This window comes from Monodelphis domestica, chromosome 1, assembly GCF_027887165.1.
Source record: "Monodelphis domestica isolate mMonDom1 chromosome 1, mMonDom1.pri, whole genome shotgun sequence".
Lineage (NCBI taxonomy): Eukaryota > Metazoa > Chordata > Mammalia > Didelphimorphia > Didelphidae > Monodelphis > Monodelphis domestica.
In genome coordinates, this window is record NC_077227.1 from 510,548,008 (window position 1) to 510,570,628 (window position 22,621).

At 39.4% G+C, this 22,621-nt stretch overlaps 1 protein-coding gene across 12 annotated transcripts in view; it reads left to right on the forward strand.

The window, feature by feature from the left end:
- Nucleotides 1–22,621, forward strand: part of OGDH (oxoglutarate dehydrogenase) — a 110,693-nt gene that overhangs the window by 66,603 nt on the left and 21,469 nt on the right. For 6 of the 12 annotated variants that reach the window (XM_016423337.2, XM_007475871.2, XM_007475874.2 and 3 more), the window contains 7 exons: nucleotides 3,550–3,594; nucleotides 8,795–8,910; nucleotides 13,431–13,585; nucleotides 14,426–14,572; nucleotides 15,483–15,573; nucleotides 16,559–16,738; nucleotides 20,911–21,039. In XM_016423337.2, coding sequence (XP_016278823.2) covers nucleotides 3,550–3,594; nucleotides 8,795–8,910; nucleotides 13,431–13,585; nucleotides 14,426–14,572; nucleotides 15,483–15,573; nucleotides 16,559–16,738; nucleotides 20,911–21,039 — 863 coding nt within the window. The remainder of the gene's footprint in view (nucleotides 1–3,549; nucleotides 3,595–8,794; nucleotides 8,911–13,430; nucleotides 13,586–14,425; nucleotides 14,573–15,482; nucleotides 15,574–16,558; nucleotides 16,739–20,910; nucleotides 21,040–22,621) is intronic. The other 6 variants (XM_056813048.1, XM_007475873.2, XM_007475872.2 and 3 more) reach the window with 1 other exon arrangement.

The following is a 22,621-nucleotide window of genomic DNA, read 5'->3' on the forward strand; positions in this document are numbered from 1 at the left end:
CTATGTCAGTGTCATACTACTCCCTGTTGTCCACTTGTCACAGGTCAGCTAGAAACAAATTGACTTTAGAAACAAGTTGAGTCTTAACTTAGCAAAAACTGTTGTTTTTCTTCAGGGCTTATGTACTCTAATTGGTTTGTTTGTCATTAGATAGAGCAGCATGGTCCACTGCAATGAGTTATAACCTATGAGTCGGGACATTTGGCTTCTAATCCCCTCTCCACCAACTAAGTGCCTTTCCTGGTAGCTCACTCTACCAGTGTGTGCTAAGGCAGTACCATGTCATAGGCAGGGCCCTGACTGAGGTCCAAGAGGCTGTGGCATACATAGTTTGGGGATATGGGTTTTAATTAGTGCCACCTAACTAGTGTGCTCTGTGGCCAGCTCTCTAGCTATTATTTCATCCTGCCTTTATTTGCCATCCTGCAAAATAAAAAGCAGATAAACCATAGGACAAGTTTAATCATGCACCCACAGATTATTGCATGTTTGAGGTGGAAAGGTCCTCTATTTTTTCAAATGAGGATGAGTCCCATTATCTTTTTGGACCCAATTTTCTTCATCTGTGAAATAAAGGCCCTCAGGGCAGCTAGGTGGCTCAGTGGTTAGATGCCAGGCCCGGGGAATGGAACATAGGTTCAAATCTGGCCTCAGACAGTTCTTAGCTGTGCAACCCTGAGCAAGTCACTTGATCCCATTTGCCTTTACCACTCTTCTGCCTTAGAACCAAAAATGAGTATCAATTCTAAGACAGAAAATAAGGGTTTCTTTTTTTTTTTTTAAGTCCCTTTCCACTATTAACAGGCATAGTTGTATAACAACTTAGATAAGTCTAAAATTTAAAACCTCTGATAGCTGTAAAGCAAAAGATAATCTGAATGGGTAGAAGAGAATCCTTCAATGGGATCTCCCTATACCAATGAAATCACAAGTCTCTACATAAATTTTGTTGTTTAAAGTACTCCTTGTGGCACTCCAATTTTTTTTTATAGAAAAGTACTCAGTAGGGGAAAAGATGTTTGTTGAAATGCACTGATCCATGAATACAGACAGTATCTCATAAAAAGGTAGAAGATTGAAAGTCAGTGTAATCTCTTTAATTTGTAAATACTTAATCTAGCTAATTTCCATGCCAATTTGGATGAGGCTTCCATTCCATTGGCTCCCATTCCTTCTCTGGGTTATAACACCCCCAACAGCTTTAGTATCTGCACCAGAAATCCTCTGGCCCTTTACCTTCACTAGAAATCTCCTTATATTGCAACTAGTTAATTTCTATATGAACCTTTGGTGATTAACAGAGCTCAGCTACCCTGATTCTCAGATGAGGGATTGAAGTAGAGAAAATGTGGGGAAGTACATGGAGAAATAAATCACTGTAGTAAGGCTAGAGGAAAATGAATCTTAGCTGATTAGTAATTGACCATGGTTCAACAAGATACCTCATAACATGAGAATGGGGGGAAAAGGAAGGAAAGTAAGCTCAGTTTTCTTTAGACTCTGCTTTAGATTAGGCATTTGCAAAATCTGCACTCACATCCTTCTCTTCTTGTCTTGTTGTTGTACAAAGACAAGTGACAATTTCATTTAGCCACTGCTCAGATATATACAACAGCAGACATCCCATGAATTTGCTCTTCTGGGCACAGACAAAACCAAATAATTTCTTCATCTCTTCTAGCTTTAGCACAGACTTCACTATAACAAACTGCCAACCTTCTCATCATTCTTGCATCCTTGAAAGCTTTTGCCATCATTTCTTGGCTTCCTTACTTTGTCCTCCTTCTTTACAAAACATCCAAGCAGGAACCAACATGATAAATGGGGACTTCTGCTGCTTTTTCTTTCAAAAAACTCAAGTTTCAACAAGAATTCAATTCAAATCATTGAGAATGCTATGCTATGCAGTCCATAGCATCAAACAGAGTCATATGACTGCCTATTTAGAGAAGATGTGTTCTTTTAGCTATTTTTTTTTTAAAGAGAGGAAATGTTAATGAATGCAAGTCCAGGAAAATGAGGTTTTTTTCTGTAAATGAGACTTAGAATAGTATCTTCCAGTGCTCCCTTGGCTCTTTTTCTTCACTGGACTTTGTTTGCACTGTTATGGAGGTCACATAAGCTCAGGGGAATTCTGTAATGTGGGTAAATGGCATGGTCATGAAATTTGACTCTTTGGATTGGATAGAAAGAGAAATCTTAAGGTTTTCCAGCCTTAGAAAAGAGAAAAGAAAGTTAAGTTCGACACTGATTCTTTAAAAAGCCTTTGAATTTCAGACTTTGTGGTCAAGACTAATCCTCCTTCCCAAAGCATATTCTGCTTTTGAAAGCCTAAGTGAAAGCAGTACCCTCCGGAACACAGATTGTATTTCTTGAGGGTCCCTCAGCTGGCCATTCTCATGACTTTCTTTAGTCCAGATTTGTATACTTCTTTTGTCCTTTATTTTCTTAGTGCCATTAAAATCAGTTTAAGGTGTTAGTGAAGACTCTGGCCTTAATCTATTGTTACAGTTTTCCTAAAATTTTAGAACTTACCTTTTGATATCCAAGAGAGTTTTCAGCTGCCTTTCTTTCTCTGCCAGTCTATTTTAACCCAAAATACTCAATTTTTTGCATTCCTTGGGGATGGAGGTTTGTTGACCTCTGAAGAGTAGCTCCTGGACTGCCTTCAGCTTTGTGTGCCACTGCAATTCAAAATCTATACACGTCATTCTCTCTCTTTCTCTTTCTCTCAGGTTTAACATGAGCATATCTCACCAGCCTTACTGACACCCTTGAACAGCAGCTTGAACTGAGATATGGAATACTTTGTACAGCTAAAGATATATCCTGATTTTCTCCCTTTGCAGATAAAGGTTGTTGAGGAAAATACAGGTGTTATAGAATACTCGGTCAAAAATCCATCAGGGACAAACATGCACAGCTGCCTATTCCTTGCCAGTAAATTTCTGTGCTGGTTATGGCACCATTTTAGGAATAGGAGTGAGTGTGTAATCTGTCTTTGGAAGCTAAAGATCCTCCTCTCCTTCCTCCATCTTAATATTGGATCTCTTTTAGAGTCTTAGGATTTAAATAATGATTGATATCATCTATTAAACTGACCCTGGTAAGGAAAGGGTGCACCAAGATCCCGAAATTTTTGTATTTTAATATTCACTGATATTTATTCAAAGCAACCCAAATGGATATATTTGACTACTTAGGAAAATTGCCATAACATACTTGGGAGTGTTGGGAGATGAAGGTATCTCAAACCAGGCTGTCTTAATTGCTTCCATGTATCAGTAAAAACTGGTTTTCCCCACCCCCTCTCATTTTTATTGATCAACTTTTCCAGCTGTTCTACAACGGATTTTCCATCTCTGTTTCCTAGAGTAGTCATCTTCCATTTCACAGAACAAACCACTAACCCCCTTTTCCTTTCGTGTGATTATGTTTAAAGTTATTTTAATTGTGCTTTCCGTGACTGCTTTCATGGTGTAGTGTTTTTAACTAACTCTGTCTTTTTCCCCTCTGCACTCACCCACCCCCTTCTCCCTCACCTCTCAGATCTCGCCGTTTTCCAGGAGCGACTCCGAATGCTAACTGTAGGAGGTATGCAAAGAACAAGTCTCTCACCCTTCTGGAGCTGAAGACTTTATTCGAATCAAATGTTCAACTTTTCTGGGCATGCACAGTTTGGGGAAAGTTGGCACAGCTTCCTAAATTGTTCATCATTTGTTTTGTTTGCATATTGTTTCAAAACTTGTTTTTCTCATCTCTCCATTTGTCAGATGTGACCTCATTTTTGTTTTTCCCATCCTTTGTGTTTTTGCAAAAGTATTTTCCATCTTCATGTGAGCACCCTCATTGCTTCATCTTGAGCTTTTGGTCTTTGGCATAGTATGTCTAAGCCTCTTGGGGACTCCACCTATGTGGTCATATTAAGTTCTGCATGCTAGTGAATTCTATTCTCTATGTTCTGTTCTGTGGCTCCTTCTCAGCCCAGTACTCTTCCAGCTTGTTGTTCTGTTACCTCAGTATTTGAAAAAAAAAATTCTTTTCTTGGTGTTGCCCTTAATTTGAGGGACAATAGAACTAGTAATAAAACTTTGTTGAAATGGGCAGTATCCATCTCTTCCTGATTGAACAGCTTTGGATCCCAAGATTCTCTTCAGTTTACAGAAAATAAAAAGGAGCAATGGAAGTAGAATTTAGCTTGGCTTTTAAGAGACTCTTGGCCTTCCCTCACCTGCCATCTCAATTAAACCTATTGATCTCCTCCTCCTGAACCTTGGCCTTCTCCAAATTCCTACATAAATAATCTCTAGTGAATTGAATTCCCCATCTGTTCCTTAGTCATAGGCGTCCCATCAATAAGAATCTGATATCTGTAGGTACCAGAGTTTAAAATTTGACTGAAAGACTAAAAAGTAAAGACTAGTCCTTCTGTGATTCAACCACATAACCCTATTACAGTGGACTTAAAGTTAGAGGAAACCAAGGAAGTTATACAACTAAGAACCTTTTCCGGGGATCTCTGGGGAGCTTGAATCTTTAGTATCTATGTTTATATTGCCCTCATGCTTAAAACAATTTTCATGGCATAGCTACTTGTTAAGCATATCCATAAGCATAGTGTTCTAGGGCCAGTCTATTTTGGATCACAATGAGCTCTCTCAAGGAATGAGCTATACCAGTAAAAATTCCCAAAATAATGCTTTTTCTTCCCTGCCACTCATTAACAATAAAGCAAACAGAGTGAAGAGAGTCCTTTCTAGTCCCTCCTTTTCTAGAGAAAATGACTGAGGACTAGGGGAACAAAATTGGACTACTTCTTAGCAAAAAGGGCTTGAGGAAGGTATGATTTACTTTAGAGTTTAAAATTTTATCCTATAGTACAACCTGCCTTCTAACAAAGCAGAGAGAGAAAACACGAAAGGGTGCTAGCCCTAATGGAATATGATTCTTTTTTAAAGTGAAAACTTTTTACTTTCTAAATAACTACTACAAAATTATGAATCTTCCCTGTTAATAAAGTTCACTTTGTGATGGTGGAAAGAATTTAAAGAGATTTAGAGTTTGAGGACTTGGGTTCAAATCCTGCCTCTGTTGCTATGTATGTGACCTCAGAAAAGTCATTTAACCTCTCTGGGGCTCAGTTTCTCCATCTCTATCATGTAGAACTAAATGACCTTTAAAGTTCTTTTCAGGCCTAAATTAATGAGCCTATGATCCCTGACCTTATTGACTTCATATTCAGAGAAGGAGGGCACTTAGTGTTTAGAAGACAGATCACATAGCTATTGGTTTTCTTCATTTTCAGATGGTTGAGCCATAGTGAAAATGAGAGGGAAGTTGAGAGTAGCATGGAATATTTTTATGCTTTACCCCACCCTCCCCCAACTGTGGGTTGCCAACCAAGGGGTTTTGAATGTTTTTCTTGTTATTGTTTTTACTTAGCACTTGTGATTTCATTAATCTAGGGACCTCCCAGTGAGGAAACTTCCCCTCACAAAATAGATCTGCAATTTATAGGCTTAGAGAATTGCCCAAGACCATGAGGAGTTAAGTGACTTGCTCAGGTTCATTATAAACTGCATGTCAGAGGTAGAATTGGAACTAAAGGGTTTTTATTGTTTTGATTTGGAGACAAGCTCTCTATCCACTATATGTTACAGTGCTTTTTACCTTTTTAAAAATTACAGTGCTTTTCAACCTCCTTACCATTAAAAAATGCAGTTGTTATAAATATGTTTATGCAGTTCTTGGGTTAAGAATAATAATTCAGATGACTTCTTGTGTTCTGTAAAACTGCTGAATCAAAGAAAGGGAATTTTTGACACTGCTAGGGTCTACACAATGATTGTAAGCAAAGGCTTCTGATATAATCAGTTTGAATTTTGAGAGCCCAACAAGGTGAGAACAGAGAGGCTACTTTAGTAGAAACAGGCTACATTATTAAACTCCAAGTCTGCCCTTTTCAAGGGATTGTGAATGTTCAGGTTTTAAGTTATAACCAGTTGTAGGCTCCTTGCCAATCTAGTGCGCACCAATGCCATGGAGAGAGAGCTTTGCTTTCCTTCTCTATGGCAGTCTCCGTTAGATGAGGCAGCCTTGAGCAAAGTCCACTCTTCACTCAGTCATATAAGTGTCAGATTTTCCCTGTTGGCCAGGGAAATCTATTCATATATATGTATGTATGCACTTTTTTTTTTTAAGGAGAAAGGTACTCAATTACTTCAACAAAGCCTATGTTAGGTCTTTCCTTTTGAACCTGAGCCGTATTGTTAAAGTTTCCATATTAAAGGCCCCAGGATCTTAAGGCAGAATCTTTCATCAGATTATCTTTACTTGGCAAATTTAGTAAAAGTCTGATGACTCTTCATACTGATGCAGTGATAACATTAAATAGTGTATGGCTCAGAGGAATCGGAATCAGTGCCCCTAACATTCTCACTTAGTGACTTGGCCTAGTTCATTCCAGACACTCCCATGCATGAGTTTAAGTTTCCTACCCTGCAGTCCTGACTAGCTCCCTTAGCTCGGAGCCAGGTAGGTGGCAGTAGAGTGATGGAAATGAGCCTGCATGCCTAAAGGCCGCTTGGAACTGCTTTTTCCTCAGCTACCTTTTTTTGTTTTTGTTTTTACTCCTACAAAACTCTCTGCAGCTGTGGGAGAAAGCCTGCTACTTCAAGCACTGTCCTTGCCAGATGTTCCACTCCATCACTTTACCCCAGCCTCTGTCTTCTTCGCTGATAGCTCTCAAATTTAGCAGCCTGCTCCCTTCCATTCTGCTGGAACTTCAATCTGAGCAGAATGAGGCCAGCCACCTGGAGACTGTTCTCCTTCCCATTTGTATACCCCTCCTGGCTCTAGCATTTCTCTGAAGAGGGGGAAGAAAAATCCGTGCCCAGAAACTGGCATTCAGCCATTCAGAGCCCCTAAAATGGAAGACAGGCTGGGGTAATATATGAGTCCTCCAGTGGTAATGAAGAAACTAAACATCTGCTTTTCTGAAAGACCTCTGCTGAACCTGCTTCTCCTTTTTGCTTTACTGGGAGAGTTTACCCACTAGGTTTCGCATCACCCACCTGTCTGCTGAGTTGGACTTCCTCCCCTTCAGTGCTCTCTCAGATAAAGCTAAACTGAGAAGGATGAGGAGATAGGTGACCTCCGTGGTTCCTGCCACTACAACTTCAGCTAACCTACTTTGTCTGCTTTTGGCAAGCAGAATTGTGAATTCTCTGTTTTTGGATTTGCCCTGAGGTTTGGACTTCACTGAGGAGCTGTGTCTTGGGGAAGAATGCTGGATATCTTGCTAGGCTAGGCTTAAGACCCTCCAGCAAGGGCAGATCCAAACAAATGGGATGCCTAGTGAGTTTCTTAACTAGTGGGAAGAATGGATAAGTACCATAAGCACTTGAGAACTACACTGGAAGAAGCCAGTTGGGGTGGCAGGGGACAAGGAGATGGGGATGGAGTTCAGGATTCTAATCTCCTGAGCTAGTAACTCAGAACTGCCTTCACAGAGAAGCAAAGCAGAGTAGTGCTGAAATCTCAGTTGTTTGAGGACTATAGTAAAGATAGCTTTTATAGTAAAGATAATCTTAGTATATATAATCATATGGCACATTCTTAATTTAGTTATTCCCCTTCCCACCCACCCCCTCCCAGTAATAACACTATCCCTTTGCCACTTCTTATGCTATAGAGAGTAAAGAACTATGATATTCTAAAAATCCTTGAGCTTACTTAGTAGAAGATGGGCCCATTTGGGAATCAGCCGCCATTTTGTTTCTGAATATACTATGAACTATAATTTTTGCTCTGTGCCATTTGGTCCATTACCAGATCTTGCCAGGCAATTTCTTTGAGTGTTATCCTGGAGGGTTGGGGAGGGTAAAGTGGAAGTTATTTTAAAATGGACATTTGCTGGTAGGTCATACACCAGATCTTTATTTGAGGAAGGTGCCCAGCACTATACTCAGTAAGTGCTCAGTAAGTATTTGATTGATTAGAAAGGGAAAAAAATTCTGCCAGTCAAGTTCATTTTGTTGCTTTTTCTAATTTGGGATGTTTTAGACTGAGCCAAGGAAAGCAGGAATTTGGGGGTTTGTCTTGGTTTTGTGGTTCGGTGGAGGTTTTTTTGATTTTGTGTTGTTTTGTCTTAAAACATACCCTGCTGCATGGTCTTATTTCTTATTTCATTTCCATAGGGCCAGTGGTTTCTTTTCAGATTTTCTGAAATTATTTAATGCCTGTTTCTTTCTGATTGTTTTCCTATTTCCTATTTCATTCCTTATTCTTCCCTATCACCCTTTTTGTTGTCTTAACTAGTAATTAACCCCTTGTTTTGTATTTTCCTTTTTAACTGTTTTTGAACCATCTGTGACTAACTTGTTCCAAGGCCATTTGTGATCTTTCCCTCTCCATCCCCACTCCCATATGATTTGGGGACCTGGAAATGTTTGTGGATATGAGGTTTAAATTATTACAAATGGCTTTCTTCCTGTATTTGTACACAAATAATGTATTATTGTTTTACTAAATTGTCTTTTAACATTGCCCATTAATTTTATTTCCCACTGAATTTTGCTTTCCTGGCTCTGAATATTTTTATTACTTATTTTCATATAAATTTGTTCCTTAATTATTATATGTTTGGTCTGGTATGATTTTTTTTCTCATTTTTTTCTCCCTGGGGGGAGTCCTTTCCCCCTTTCCATAAATAATTGGTTCCTGTGTGGCTGTCCCATATTCTGCAAATACATCTCTCCTCTTCTGGCTTGTCCCACCCACAATAATCCTGCAGGGTTTTACGGACTGGACGAATCGGACCTTGACAAGGTCTTCCACTTGCCCACTACTACTTTCATTGGGGGAAAGGAATCTGCCCTTCCACTTCGAGAGATCATCCGTCGACTAGAGGTAAGAGGCATAAGACTATACAAGTACGAAACATACCAGGTAAGATGGTGTCAGCAATAGGTTCTCCAGGCTAGAATTATTCTTGATCCTCTTTAAAAAAACATAAAGGCATGGGAATTCCTCTGAGGCCTTCATAAGCTGCAGGCAGAGTTTTGGTTTCCCTATGTCAGTTTTGGGGGAACATTTCACATGGTAGGAGAGGCTTCTTTCAGATCATAAGATCATAGATTGTTTTTTGTTGAAAAGGTCATTGAGTTTATTATAAAGATTATTTTTTAAACTTAGGAATAAAATAATGCATAAAACTTTGAACTCTGAGTTATTGTTTATTAAAATAATATATGCATTATATATTATACATTATACATACACCTAATAATGTAGCAGCTCACATTTTATAGATTGCTTTACAATTTCCAAGAGATTTTAGAGGTGGCATCTCATTTGATCCTCATGACAACCCTGTGAGGTAGGTTCCATTATTATAATCTCCATTTTACAGATGAAGGAATGGGGGCCCAACAAGTAACTTCATTGTAGAACAGTTGTAGAAGTGGCCTAGTGAATGAATGACCTTGGAGTGAGGACAAACTGGATTCTAGTACTACCTTTGACACATCCTAGCTATATGACCATAGGCAAACTCCCACACTGAGGTACAAATGAGTTATTACTATGCATCAGTGGTAGAGGTTTCTCCACTGGGAATTCCTTAACACTAATGAAATCACAAGTTCAGACCAAAGAAGTTTGTTCCTGCCTAGAAAAGTCTATGCGAGTATATGACTATATGAAGGTGTGTTTTTTTTTTAATAGTCATGGTGGTATTCTTCTAACTGCTATCTACATTTTTTAGTTTATACCTTTCTATGTTTCATATTTTTCATTGTAAGTTTTACTTTATTACAATGCTAAATTTTCTATGTACTGACTTCTACTGTACATGTAACAGGTTTTTCTACTCACAACTTTAAAAAATTAAAGACAGTATTGCTATATGAATCTCTGGACATTACATTACTACATTAGCCAGAAAAGTTGAGAACCAACCCTGAGGACTGTCCCACCTTTTTTAGACCAGAGATTGAAATAAGATTAGAAAGAAACTGGTTAATTCAAGCCTCCTCAATTTATTCAATTTTTATAACAAAACTTAAGAGTAGCAAATCATTTCCAGAATGTTTAACCTGATAGTTCCCTTTGCATTTTTATTTTTTCAAGGATAGAATTCAGGTTTTGTCACTATAATTCTATGGGCAAGAGAAACCTCAGACTTGATTTCATTCTAGATCTCCTAGTAATATAGTCTTTAACAGGGGCACACCCATACATCTAATAAGGATGGATCTGAACTAAATCACCTACTTCTTAGCTAAACTGCTGAGCCCTAGACTCAATTATCAGATAATAAATGCTAAATCAAAGAACTAAAAATTCATCATATTGTAAATTATAGCTCAGTTGATGAGCCTAAGGAAAAGTATGAACTCTATGATGCCTGAAGAGAACTATTGATAAAACTTGACAAGAATTTCCTTTCCTTTCTGGTCAATCATGATTTTGATTCATGTGCATTCCTAATTACTCTTGGTATTCTCAGATGTGTGTTCACAGGTACATTTTCCATCATTAGTAGCTATGGTGGGTAGGGACCCTGATAACTGCCATTCACAGTGGCTTGGAAAAACAAACAGAGTAGGAGACTAAAACTCCATGGGGGTCAAATTAGCTATAAATTCTGTAAAGATTACTAATGTTCATTGTTCCAGGAATAACCTCACAGACCCAATTTAGGTGTTTTGTTATTATCATAGGTCTCATCTAATGGTAAGTTATCTTGCTCAACAACTTATAGAAAAACTTTTGGAGGCTAAGAGATATCCTTCACAAAATTGGAATGTCACTAAGGACTCTTCCCCACTATCTCTCTCTTTTTTTTTCCTTAAAAAAATTTTTTTAACCCTTACCTTCCATCTTAGAAGCAATACTATGTATTAGTTCCAAGGCAGAAAAGGAGTAAGGGTTAGGCAATGGGGGTTAAGTGACTTATCTAGGGTCACACAGCTAGGAAGTGTCTGAGTTCAAATTTGAACCCAGGACCGAGGTCTGACTCTCAATCCACTGAGCCATCCAACTGCCCCCTCTATATTTCTTTTCCTCATTCAGGGTTCTCCTGTTTTGGATGATGATTTCAGTACTATGGTCTTATTTTTTATCTTAATTTGGGGCAAATATAATGTAATCCTTTAGAATTTATCTTGTACATGATGATAAAAATTCTAGTACTTTGAAAACTGTAAAAAGGAAACAGTAGGTCATAGCAAAAGCATGATGCTACAAGTAAAGCGTGGGTTCTGTTCCTAAGGAAATGGATGGCATTAGATGACTTCCTTTAATATTCTAAGCCTCAATTGCTTCATCTATAAAATGAAAGGGTTAGACTAGATGATTTTTATAGTGTCTCTTCCAATTCTAAATGCCTTCAATTCCAAGAAATTGTACTGAGGTGCTTGAAACTATTTCCTCATTGCCCTAGTAGCTGCTTAATAAATGCTTTTTTAATTGAATTCATTCATATGACTTAAGGACTAGCAAAATGCTCACTTTGACCTTAAAAGGGCAGTATAGCATAGGAGGATAGGGAAAGGAGGAGAGATTAGCTTGTTACCATATCTTCTCCCTATTCGCCAAGAGCTTTGAACTCCCAAGGATGACAAATAGGGCCCCTTCTAGCCCCTGCAAGTGTGCTGAAGAAGGCATTGTACTACCCAGGTGAAGTTTCAACATTGTTGCCCCTATCCTGTCCACTCTCCAGCCTTCTTCCACTTGTTCTCTCCCCTTCTTTGATAGATGTGCTTCTGTCTTATCAATGAGACCCCTAAGCATTCTCCCTCCTACTGTTTTTTTTTCTCTCTTCTTTCTTTTTTCTTCACATCCTGCCACTGTTATGCCCACAGTGTCTGTGTAGATCTTTTTCTCTTTGTGTCTAGAGCTGAAACTTTTGTAGGGAGATGTACACAACACAAATGTTTAGGCTATGGTGTATAAACAGCGTTAGATCTGATATTATACTTAAGGATTACACATATGCCTTGTATTCAGCCTACCTGCATTTTAAGAAGGAAAGAAATTCCTAAAGTGATGTATCAAAGTCATGGTAAATGATAAAGAGGAAGAGAGTATGACCTATAAAATAATGACATGGAAATGTAAAGGTATTTAACTCAGTTGGTAAAATAACCTTAAATCCAGAGTTCAAATATAGCTTCAGACACTTAATAGCTGTGTGACCCTGGGAAAGTCACTTCACCCTTTTTCCCTCAGTTTCCTCATATGTAAAATGAGCTGTAGAAGGGAATGGCAAACTATTCCAGTATCTATGCCAAGAAATCCCAGATAGGAACACAAAGATTTGGACACAAATGAATTATAACAACAAAAATAAAATATTTTAAAAGAAAAAAGTAATAAAATCAGAGGACCTGGATTTAAATCTTAGCCCTGGCTATTTAACTCTGACATTAGGCAAGTGCTTCATCCTTCCAGGCAATGTGCATCTGTAAAAATGAAGGACTTGGGGACAGCTAGGTGGCTTAGTGAATAGAGAGCCAGGCCTATAGATGGCAAGTCCTTGGTTCAGATATGGCCTCAGACACTTCCTAGCTGGATGACCCTGAGGCAAATCACTTAAGCCCCATTGCCTAGCCCTTACTGCACTTCTCTAAGATGGAATGTAACGGTTTTCATTTTACTATTTCTAAAGTAATTTCCATGCCTAACTTAAACCCTATGATGATCCTTTCCCTGATTCTAACCAGTGCATCACACTATATGGAGAAATGGTTCTTTTGCCTTTGAATATATGGGGCATGATGGAAATATATTTTGCATGATCACATATATATATATATATATATATATATATATATATATATATATATAACCCAGATCAAGTTGTCTTGGGGAAGTAGAATCTTATAATTTCAGAGAGTATGGGTAGAAAATTATTGTTTCAGGAGGCAGCTAGTTGGCTCAGTGGTTTAAGAGCCAGGCCCAGAGATGAGAAGTCCTGGGTTCAAATGTGGCCTCAGATACTTCCTATGTTACCCTGGGTAAATCATTTAATCTCCATTGCCTAACTCTTACTGCTCTTCTGCTTTGGAACCAATATTTAGTATTTATTCTAAGATAGAAGGTAAGGGTTTGGAAAAAAAGAAAGAAGAAAGGAAGGCAAAAAAGAAAGAAAAGAACATTGTTTTATGCAGTTGGGGAAATAAAAAATATAAATGTATACATGTAGATAATATATGTGTATGTCTATAGACACACACACATACACTATATATATATATATATATTTAACCCCAGGAAGATTTCATGCCCCATAGCAATGGTCACAACTGGGAAGTGTCTGAGGCCAGATTACTACCATGCTTCTATACAACATAGCAGTCTCCATACTTTGTCCTCAGCTAAAAGTCCTCTAAATGCTCTTCTTTCCTTGTGTATTTGTAAAATAGATGGCTTATTGCCAGCATATTGGAGTGGAATTCATGTTTATCAATGACCTGGAGCAGTGCCAGTGGATCAGACAGAAATTTGAGACTCCAGGCATCATGCAGTTCACAAATGAGGAGAAACGCACTCTACTAGCAAGACTGGTTCGGTCAACTAGGTATACCTGTCTGGTATAATATTAGAGGTTGAAACTCTAAAGACATTTCCCAGCTTGTACCCTCAATATGCAGGCCTTTCAAGTGAATATATTTCCACCTAAATGCATATTCTGAAACCTCTAAGCCCAGCTTTCAATCATGGAGGACATAGAGTCCTTAACTTCGCTTGAAATTATTGTTAGGAGAGGAATATTTTCTCAAACCTAGGCTTTTAATATGCTTTAAAAATAGAGATAATTGAGGGCAGCTGGGTAGCTCAGTGGATTGAGAGCCAGGCCTAGAGATGGGAGGTCCTAGTTTCAAATCTGGCCTCAGGCACTTCCCAGATGTGTGGCCCTGGGCAAGTCACTTGACCCCCATTGCCTAGCCCTTACCACTCTTCTGCCTTGGAACCCATACACAGTATTGGTTCTAAGACAGAAGGTAAGGGTTTATTTTTTTTTTAAATAGAGATAAATAATATCCCATAGAAGTAAGAGGATGTTCTTGTGTTATAGGGAATTCCTAGAAATCTGGAGCAGTAATGGTGGGGAAAGACAAAAGGAAGAATGTAGAAGGGATAATAACACTTGAATGGGTGATACAGCCTCCCTTCTGCCCCAGCCACCCAATTTCTGCATTTATCTGCCACCTCACAAAGTAAAAATTCAGACTATCCATAAACAGGAGCATAGAAATGTTGGTGTGAAAGAAGAGACATTTTTACACTTGAGTCAGCCAGCTCTGGCATTCTCTAACTGTTCAGATCTTTTTTCTGGATAGTCAGAAAAGCCTAATGTGTTAGTCTGTGCCATTCTTAAGAAGCTATCTGCAAGTTCAAATGGGTTTTTGTCTCCCAGGTTTGAAGAATTCCTGCAACGAAAGTGGTCATCTGAGAAACGATTTGGCTTGGAAGGTTGTGAAGTATTGATACCAGCTCTGAAGACTATAATCGACAAGTCAAGTGAAAATGGAGTGGATTATGTGATAATGGGAATGCCACACAGGTAAACTGAGCAGAAAGAATGCCATTGGGCTCTTTATAAGCTATGTCTGTGCCACTTAAAGTTGCCTGTTGCAGGACTAAAAAGGAGTAAAAGAGGAATTCTCCATCATTTAGTTTTCAAGTCCAATACCTCTTCTTTATTATCATTGGTGAGTGAGTGATCCAGCATCTTACCAAAAAAATGATCCTTTTCTATTTTAATTTTCATCACAGGACTTCCATTTTTGTGCTTATAGGAGAATGCCCTATGGAGAAAAACCTTGTGTCTTTTTTGCTTCGGGAGAATCACACAAGTATTTTTTTAAATGTCCCCTTCTCAGTTTGGAAGGTTATTATAGTATACCCCTGATTTTGCCTAGCTTTGTGTTAGAAGTAAGCGCTATCCCTATTATGATTTATATTAAGGATGCTTCCTAGGATCGTGGGATTAGGACTTTGGAGTCCAGAACTTTCCCAAGGTCAATAGTGACGCAGCCAGGATTTGGCAGAACAGGCTGGGCCTCTGACTCTTAATTCCACTGAACCATAAAGATAGAGATTAGTAGTTAATGTCTCTCAGGAGTGGAGTTTGAATGATAGGGGATGGCCAGAAACCATGAGCAGCAGCACTGGAGGAACAAGAAGAGCATCTAGAGACAAATAACTCCTCGATGGGTGGGTGGAAGGTAGAAAACCTCAGCCTGAGACAGGACTCTTTACACCTACCCCCTGAGCAGAGTAGAAATTTGAGCTTCCCGGAGACCAGTGACTCAGTGTTCTTTCAGACAACCCCCCAGTAGTTATTATACTTGTGCCACCAAGTGAGGAGTTGTAATGTACCATGAGTGCTTGGTAGGGGAAGAGGGATTGTCACTGGACTCGGAGACATCAGTGCAGGTCTGCTGATCCCACCTTGTCTGTGTGTAACACAGAGGGCGGCTGAATGTGCTTGCAAATGTGATCAGGAAGGAACTGGAACAGATTTTCTGTCAATTCGATTCAAAATTGGAGGCGGCTGATGAGGTGAGTCATTTGTCCTGCTTTCTCTGGAGCTTGGCATCTACTAAACTTAATAGTACTTGCTTCTTAGGACTGTTGCAGAGGTTTCTTGGGGCCTGATTTGTAGAATTACTCCTACCCACTATGGCTGAGTCACCAACCTGTTCAGTTTGCAAAGGTTTCCCTGGGGGAAAGTACATGGAGGATCCTGGTTTCCAGGTGGTGAACGCGATTTAGTCTTTAAAACACTACTGCCCACTTTCCCTTGAAACTGATTTGACCAATACATAGCATCATATCTGTCAATCTGTCCATAGAAATGAGTGCCAGCAGACCAGAACATGTTACCCTTTGATACCTACACCAGGGTTTGCCAACCCTGCAGCTAAGACCTTAGGCTAGCACCCCTTTGATGTGGAGCAGTGGTGTTGAACTCAAATAGAAAGAGGTCTCAGGAAAAACTACAAATTAACATCGTACCTTCTGTCTTAGAATCTATGCTAGCTATCTGTCTAAGACAGAAGAGTGGTATAGACTAGGCAATGGAGGTTAAGTGACTTGCCCAGGGTCATACAGCTGGGAAGTGTCTGAAGTCAGATTTGAACTCAGGACCTCCCATCTCTAGGCCTGGCTCTCAATCCACTGAGCCTCCCAGATGCGTGCCCCCCCCCCCCCCCAGCTATGTTTTGATCTGGTTCAGCCACACTTGTCAAAACTATGAGTTTGACACTTCTTATGTAACGGATCTGTATTCTATAGTGACTTGGGGAAGTTTTCCATTCTCATCTTGTTTAGCCATACACTAATTGAGAAGGTTCCTAGACAAAATATTTTGCCTCTGTTTCTTGTTTCGGGTTGAGTTTGACATCATTGCTGTAGCGGAATGAAAGATTGAGTGAGAAAGCGGATTTAGAACAGCTACTTTCTGGACACTAAAACAATTTCACCTTCCCAGCCACAAAAGTGTGACTTTGTTCTGCCAAATATGCTAATGCATTGTTGTATCTAGGGTTCTGGAGATGTGAAGTATCACTTGGGCATGTATCACCGGAGGATTAACCGAGTAACAGACAGAAACATCACACTGTCACTGGTGGCCAACCCATCTCACCTGGAGGCTGCTGACCCAGTGGTTATGGGAAAAACCAAAGCTGAGCAGTTTTATTGTGGGGATACTGAAGGAAAGAAGGTGAGGTTTCTTAGAGGGTGATAATTGGAAATATGATTGACAGAGCCACATAGTCAGACTTAGGGTGTGTCTTCTCTTCTGCGTCTCATGGAACAAAGAACTCTCTGGATGACTTTCTTTTCTCCCTAGAAATGACATGAAACTTATCAAACATTTATTAGCACTTGAAAAAAATTGAATCTCAGGAATCCTCGGATCCTGACCAAAAATAGAAGAATAACCATCCCAGGGTCAGATACTTCATCCCAAAGTGACAGCCTTCCAAAAAAATGGGCTCTTCTATTATATTATCCTTAATTTATAGATGGAGAAGGCGAGGTTCAGAAAAAGAGGCAGACTCATTCACATTCTATCTCCCCTCTTTTCTCTCTCTCTCTCTCTCTCTATCTCCTTTTTCCTTTCCCTTTCTTTTTCCCTCTACTTTTCCCTCCCCCCTCTTACACATATACCCCTGAAAACTCTCTTACTGGAAAGAAAAAACTCAAAGAAGGTAGTAGCAGCTAATGGAGCTTGATGAGGAAATAAAAAACTATTCAGTCCTATTGTATGAGAAGAGAATAAATTTTCTTGATATCAAGAAAAAAGTATGATTTTGTGCTGGGCCTTGAAGAATGAATAGTATTTAAATAAAAATAAAAGAACTTTACAGGAGAAAGAGTGGAGAGAGCATGAACAGAGGTGATATATGGGCAAGACTGCAAAGAAGCCAACCCAACTAAAATAGAAGGCTCCCTTTAGGAAGTGGGAAATAAAATTAGTTTGAGAAGGTAGACTCAGTTTATAAAGAATCTCATGGCACATTAAGGAACTGGGACTTTACCTGACAGAACAATAGAAAATTTATAGGTTCTTCCCCCCCCCCCAACCCCCAATTGGAGTAGTTTGCCATTTCCTTCTTCAGCTCATTTTACAGATGAGGAAACTGAGGCAAACAGGGTTAAGTATCTTGCTTAGGGTTATCAGCCAGTGTCCGAGACTAGTCTATCCACTGCACCACTTAGCTGCTCCTACAAGTTCTTGAGATTCATTTATTCAATAAATATTTAATTACCTACAATGTGCAAAGTTCAGTGCTTAGCAATGTCAGAGTAGAAAGACAACAAATGTGGTTACACAGCTAGTAAGTTCACACTGTGTCAGAGGTAGAATTTGAACCCAGGTCTTTCTATCTCCAGAGAAATTGCTACTTCCACTGTACCATACATACAAAATAATTTCAGAGGTTATAGAAGAGAAGAACTGATGAAAGAACAATAAAAGGTAATGTGTAACACTTGGTTTCTTTGAAACAAATGATCATAGGATTATTACTGTGAGTAATGGGAAATGAAATTAGAACATGGGCTTGCTTGGACATAGTACAAGGGTCCAGGTACGCTTCTTCCCCCCCACCCCCCTTTTTTTTTTAACCTTACCTTTCATCTTAGAATTACTACTTTATATTTGTTCTAAGGCAGGAGAGGTAAGGACTAGGCAATGGGGATTAAGTGACTTGCCCAGGGTCACACAGCTAGGAAGTCTCTGAGGCCAGATTTGAACCCAGGACCTCCCATCTCTGGGCCTGGCTCTCAATCCACTGAGCCACCTAGCTGTCCCCTCCAGGAACACTTCTCCAAATGTAAAGAAATGGATTTAACCTGCATTAGAACACAGCTACCTGGGGGCAGCTGAGTAAAGGTTTAAAAAAAAAAGAAAAAGAAAAGAATACAGCTACCTCAGGAGCTTCCCTTTGGACCTGGCTAGTCTGGAGGACTTTTAAATGGAGATAAATTCTGTCTCTTCCCCTAGGGCCAGAGAATTTCCTCTCACCTTTGAGTTCCCTGGCATATTTACTATAGGATGTTCTTGCCCATCATATTTGGGGCTGAGCACCAGAGGGAGGCAAGATGTTATAAAATCTTCTCTGAAAAAAAGAAAAAGCACATTGGATTATCTTGTCTTTCCTAGTATCAGGCAAGAAATTCTCCTTAATCCATTCCTGTACCCCTGAAACATGAGATTGTGAGCAACACACAGTAGAAGATAGACAAAGAATAAACACTTCAAAATCATCTACCTACTCTAAATAGAATGTAAAATTCCATTTGAACTCTATCAAATATCTTCATCTTTCATTCAATCAGCAGGCACTCATTAAGCATCTACCATTTAGCCAGGGCACACTGGGGATACAAAAACAAAAGAAAACTTGTCTATTGGTCCATCCATCCATCCATTGCACCCCCAATACCCACCCTACCCACTCCCGCTTAGGGAGCTTACATTTACCTAATTTCGGTTAATGATTTGGGGCCTGGCCAAATGACACTATATTTTGCAGATGGAGACCCATAAGTTTCTCTCCTAAGAAATTCTAGGGTACCTAGACAGGAGAGGCTCTGATGTCTGTCAGTTTTATTCCTTTCTCATAAATTTAGAGGTAGAAGGGTCAGCTGATCCAAATTCCTCATTTTATAGGAAAGGGAAAAAAATAAAGGTGAGGTCGCTTGGCAAAGGTCACAAAGTTGTAAGTGGCAAAGCCAAGATTTGAACCAGGTTCCCTACATACATGAAGGTTCAGAATGCCGGGGCGGCACAGGGTGTGGAAGACATACAAGGAAATGACCTTTGTGTAAAAACAAAGAACGTCATCATTAAAATTTTTAAAGGGAACAATCCTGGAGAATCAGAGTTTGAATCATTTTATGTCAGTAGCAACTATTGCTGCTTTCCCTCCATTCTCTTCTCTGTGCCACTGTCCTTTCCCAACAGTCCTGCCTATTCTTATCTTCCCTCTGCTTCTCCCCTGCCAAATGAGTTATCTGCTCTTCTCCTACAGGCACAAGAGGCTGCACACCCTTGCCTCACCTCGTACCCTGCCTATAGCCCCTTTTTAGTAGCTAATGCTCTGTATCTACCAGAGAATTTAGTGTTTTTTACAGTTAAGAAATCTGAAACCTGGGGTATGGCTGTTACATAATGCCACCCAGTACACATGAAAGATTACGTAACCTTGTGCAGGATTTGTGAGTCCTGACCAAATTTGGCTCAGTATTTATACAGCCTGGGGGATTTTTATTATCTGAAGACATTTCTCAAATGCCAGAATGTAGCAAACACAGACACAGCTCATGCCCAGTGGACCACAGTTTGAAACCTGATGCTAAATAAATCCTTAGAGAGTGGACAGCTACCATCAGATTTACATGTGTGGTATGTAATTACATCTTTTCATCCTGTTTATCATGTCCCTGAGCCTGCAATTATAGCCACTTACTGTGTGGGGAGCCACAGTAATGACAAATGAGTTACTGATGTTTGAGCACTGAAGCATGATGAGAGAACCAAGAAAAGGTCATGGAGAATGCTGAGATCTAGCATTAAAGTGTTATTAGGCTACCAGAATATTGAGATGTGAGACTAGAGCTAAAAATGAAATAGATAGCTATCCCTGAAAAATAGAGGTGAACATCTTTGGAGTGAAAGAAATAGAAATGAAAACTTAAAAGGTAAAAACTCATATTAATGATCTTTAGTGATTTCAACCATCTACATCGACAAAGTAGGCATTGTCCCAAAGCCTGTGAAAGGATCTGTTTAAAAATATCAGGGAAAGCTTTATGGTATCTGAGGATTTCAGTAAGCTAGGTGAGTAAAAGAGGAGAGGCAGGATCTTTCAAGGCATAGCGGTTTGATATATCACTGTTGACACTTGTACCCATTGGTCACCTTCCCGTGCTAACTTTTTTGTGTTTGAGTGTAACACTGTTTTTGGTTCAGACCTGTTAGCCAAATCTGTGATTTCATTGATAGGGGGAATTCTCATCATGAAAACTCTTCACCAGTGTAAATCAGCAACTTGGTCTTGTGATTTTAGAATTTGGAACACTGAAGGGTTAAATGATGTGATTATACACCTAGTGTGTGTTAGAGGCAGAATTCAAAACCAGGTCATCCTGATGCCAAAGCCAACTCTTTATTCGTTTGTCAACTGGGTTAATTTTTCTGAATCCTTTATCCATCAAATATGGTTCTTTCTAATCCAACAAAATCGGGATTCACTGATTTAAAAAATTCCATATTCACCCTTACTATACTTTTAGAGTTTCGGTGCTAAAGGGAAGAATTTTTCATCTGGATTCTTAAGAGTCTCTCAATTCACTATCACCTCTTTTTTCCTCCTATATCTCCAGGTAATGTCCATCCTTCTACATGGAGATGCTGCATTTGCTGGGCAGGGTATTGTGTATGAGACATTCCACTTGAGTGACCTTCCTTCCTACACTACGCATGGCACTGTACATGTTGTCGTTAACAATCAGGTAACATGAATTTTTCCTATCTAACCCTTAAAGTTCATAAACCTTCCTGGAAAATGTAGTTATGTTCCCTGGCATTGGTAATCTGACTGCTCTAAAATCATATAATCAGCAGCAGCAAAAGGAAACTTGCACAGATTTATCTCAGTTCCAAATCGTTCCTTACTCCACTTGGGGACCTGTAATAGGAGCTAGCAGTGGCCTGAATTCAGCAATAGACATGACAGGGTTCCTTCCCTTATAGAGTTAATAGTCTAAGTGGGGGATATAACATTAAGCACTGGTACCTATTGCAAAACCATACATGATAGCTGAGTAAGAAGTGCTCTATGGGGAAATGAAAATATGAGTCAAAAGGACAAAGAGCACCTAGAAAGCCTTGTTGGAGTCGCTATGATTTTGAAGGCACAAGGGATTAATTCTCAAGGTAACTTAAAGAGGGGAGGACACTGAGTGGTTGGGGGGAGAAATCTCACATGGTCTCACTCCCCAAAAAAAGGCAATCAACAGAACCTAAATAATTTGTTGTTTAGTCTTGTAGGTCAACTTTCTCAACTCTCTAAAGCCTTTATAAGAATAATCTAATGGCTGCTAGATAACTAAGTGGATAGAAACCCAGACCTAGAGATGGAAGGTCCTGTGTTCAAATCTATCCAGACATTTTCTGGCTGTGTGACCCTGGGCAAGTCACTTAACCCCAATTGCTAGCCCTTACCACTCTTCAACCTTGGAACTAATACTTAATATCAATTTTAAGACTGAAGGTAAGACCTTATTTAAAAAATGAAGAAGATATACATTTACCAGAGTATCTGGCACAGATGGAAAATAGATGAAACAGCCTTTAACAAATGATGTACTGCCCATCACGTCTTTTCAGTCATACATTTGATTGACAGGTACAAAGAAGGCAAGATTCTACTGTATTTCTTATTGGTTCTTTATAATGAACCATTGGATTTAGAAGAGCAGAATATGGCATCAGAGGCTCCTCCAGAAGATGTCTCCCAAGTATCTAATAATGACAAAAAGAACTAGCATTTATATAATGTGTTAAGTTTTGCAACGTACTTTTGAAATATTATTTCATTTTAGCTTCACAACAACCTTGGGGAGGTAGCTGCTATTATTCCCAGTTTTGTTTTATTGTTCATTCATGTCCCACTTTTTGTAACCCCATTTGGGGTTTTCTTGGCAAAGATACTCAAGCATTTTGCCCTTTTCTTATCTAGTCCATTGGACTGATTAGGAAACTGAGACAAACAGGGTTAAGTGACTTGCCCAGAGTCCCACAGCTTATAAGTGTCTGTGGCCACATTTGAACCCAGGATGGTGAATCTTCCTGACTGTAGGCCTAGCACTCTATCCACTCTGCCACCTACCTGCCCATTCCCAATTACAGAGGAGGAAACCAAGACAGACAGTTAAATGACTTTACTGGATCACATCTAGGAAGTGTCTGAGGCCACATTTCAACTTGGGTCTTCCTAATTCTAGGCCCAGCAATTAACTGCCTACTTAAGATAACTTAAACAGAACTCCTTGATGGATGCAATACTTAACCTTCTTCTGAAAACAAACAAGG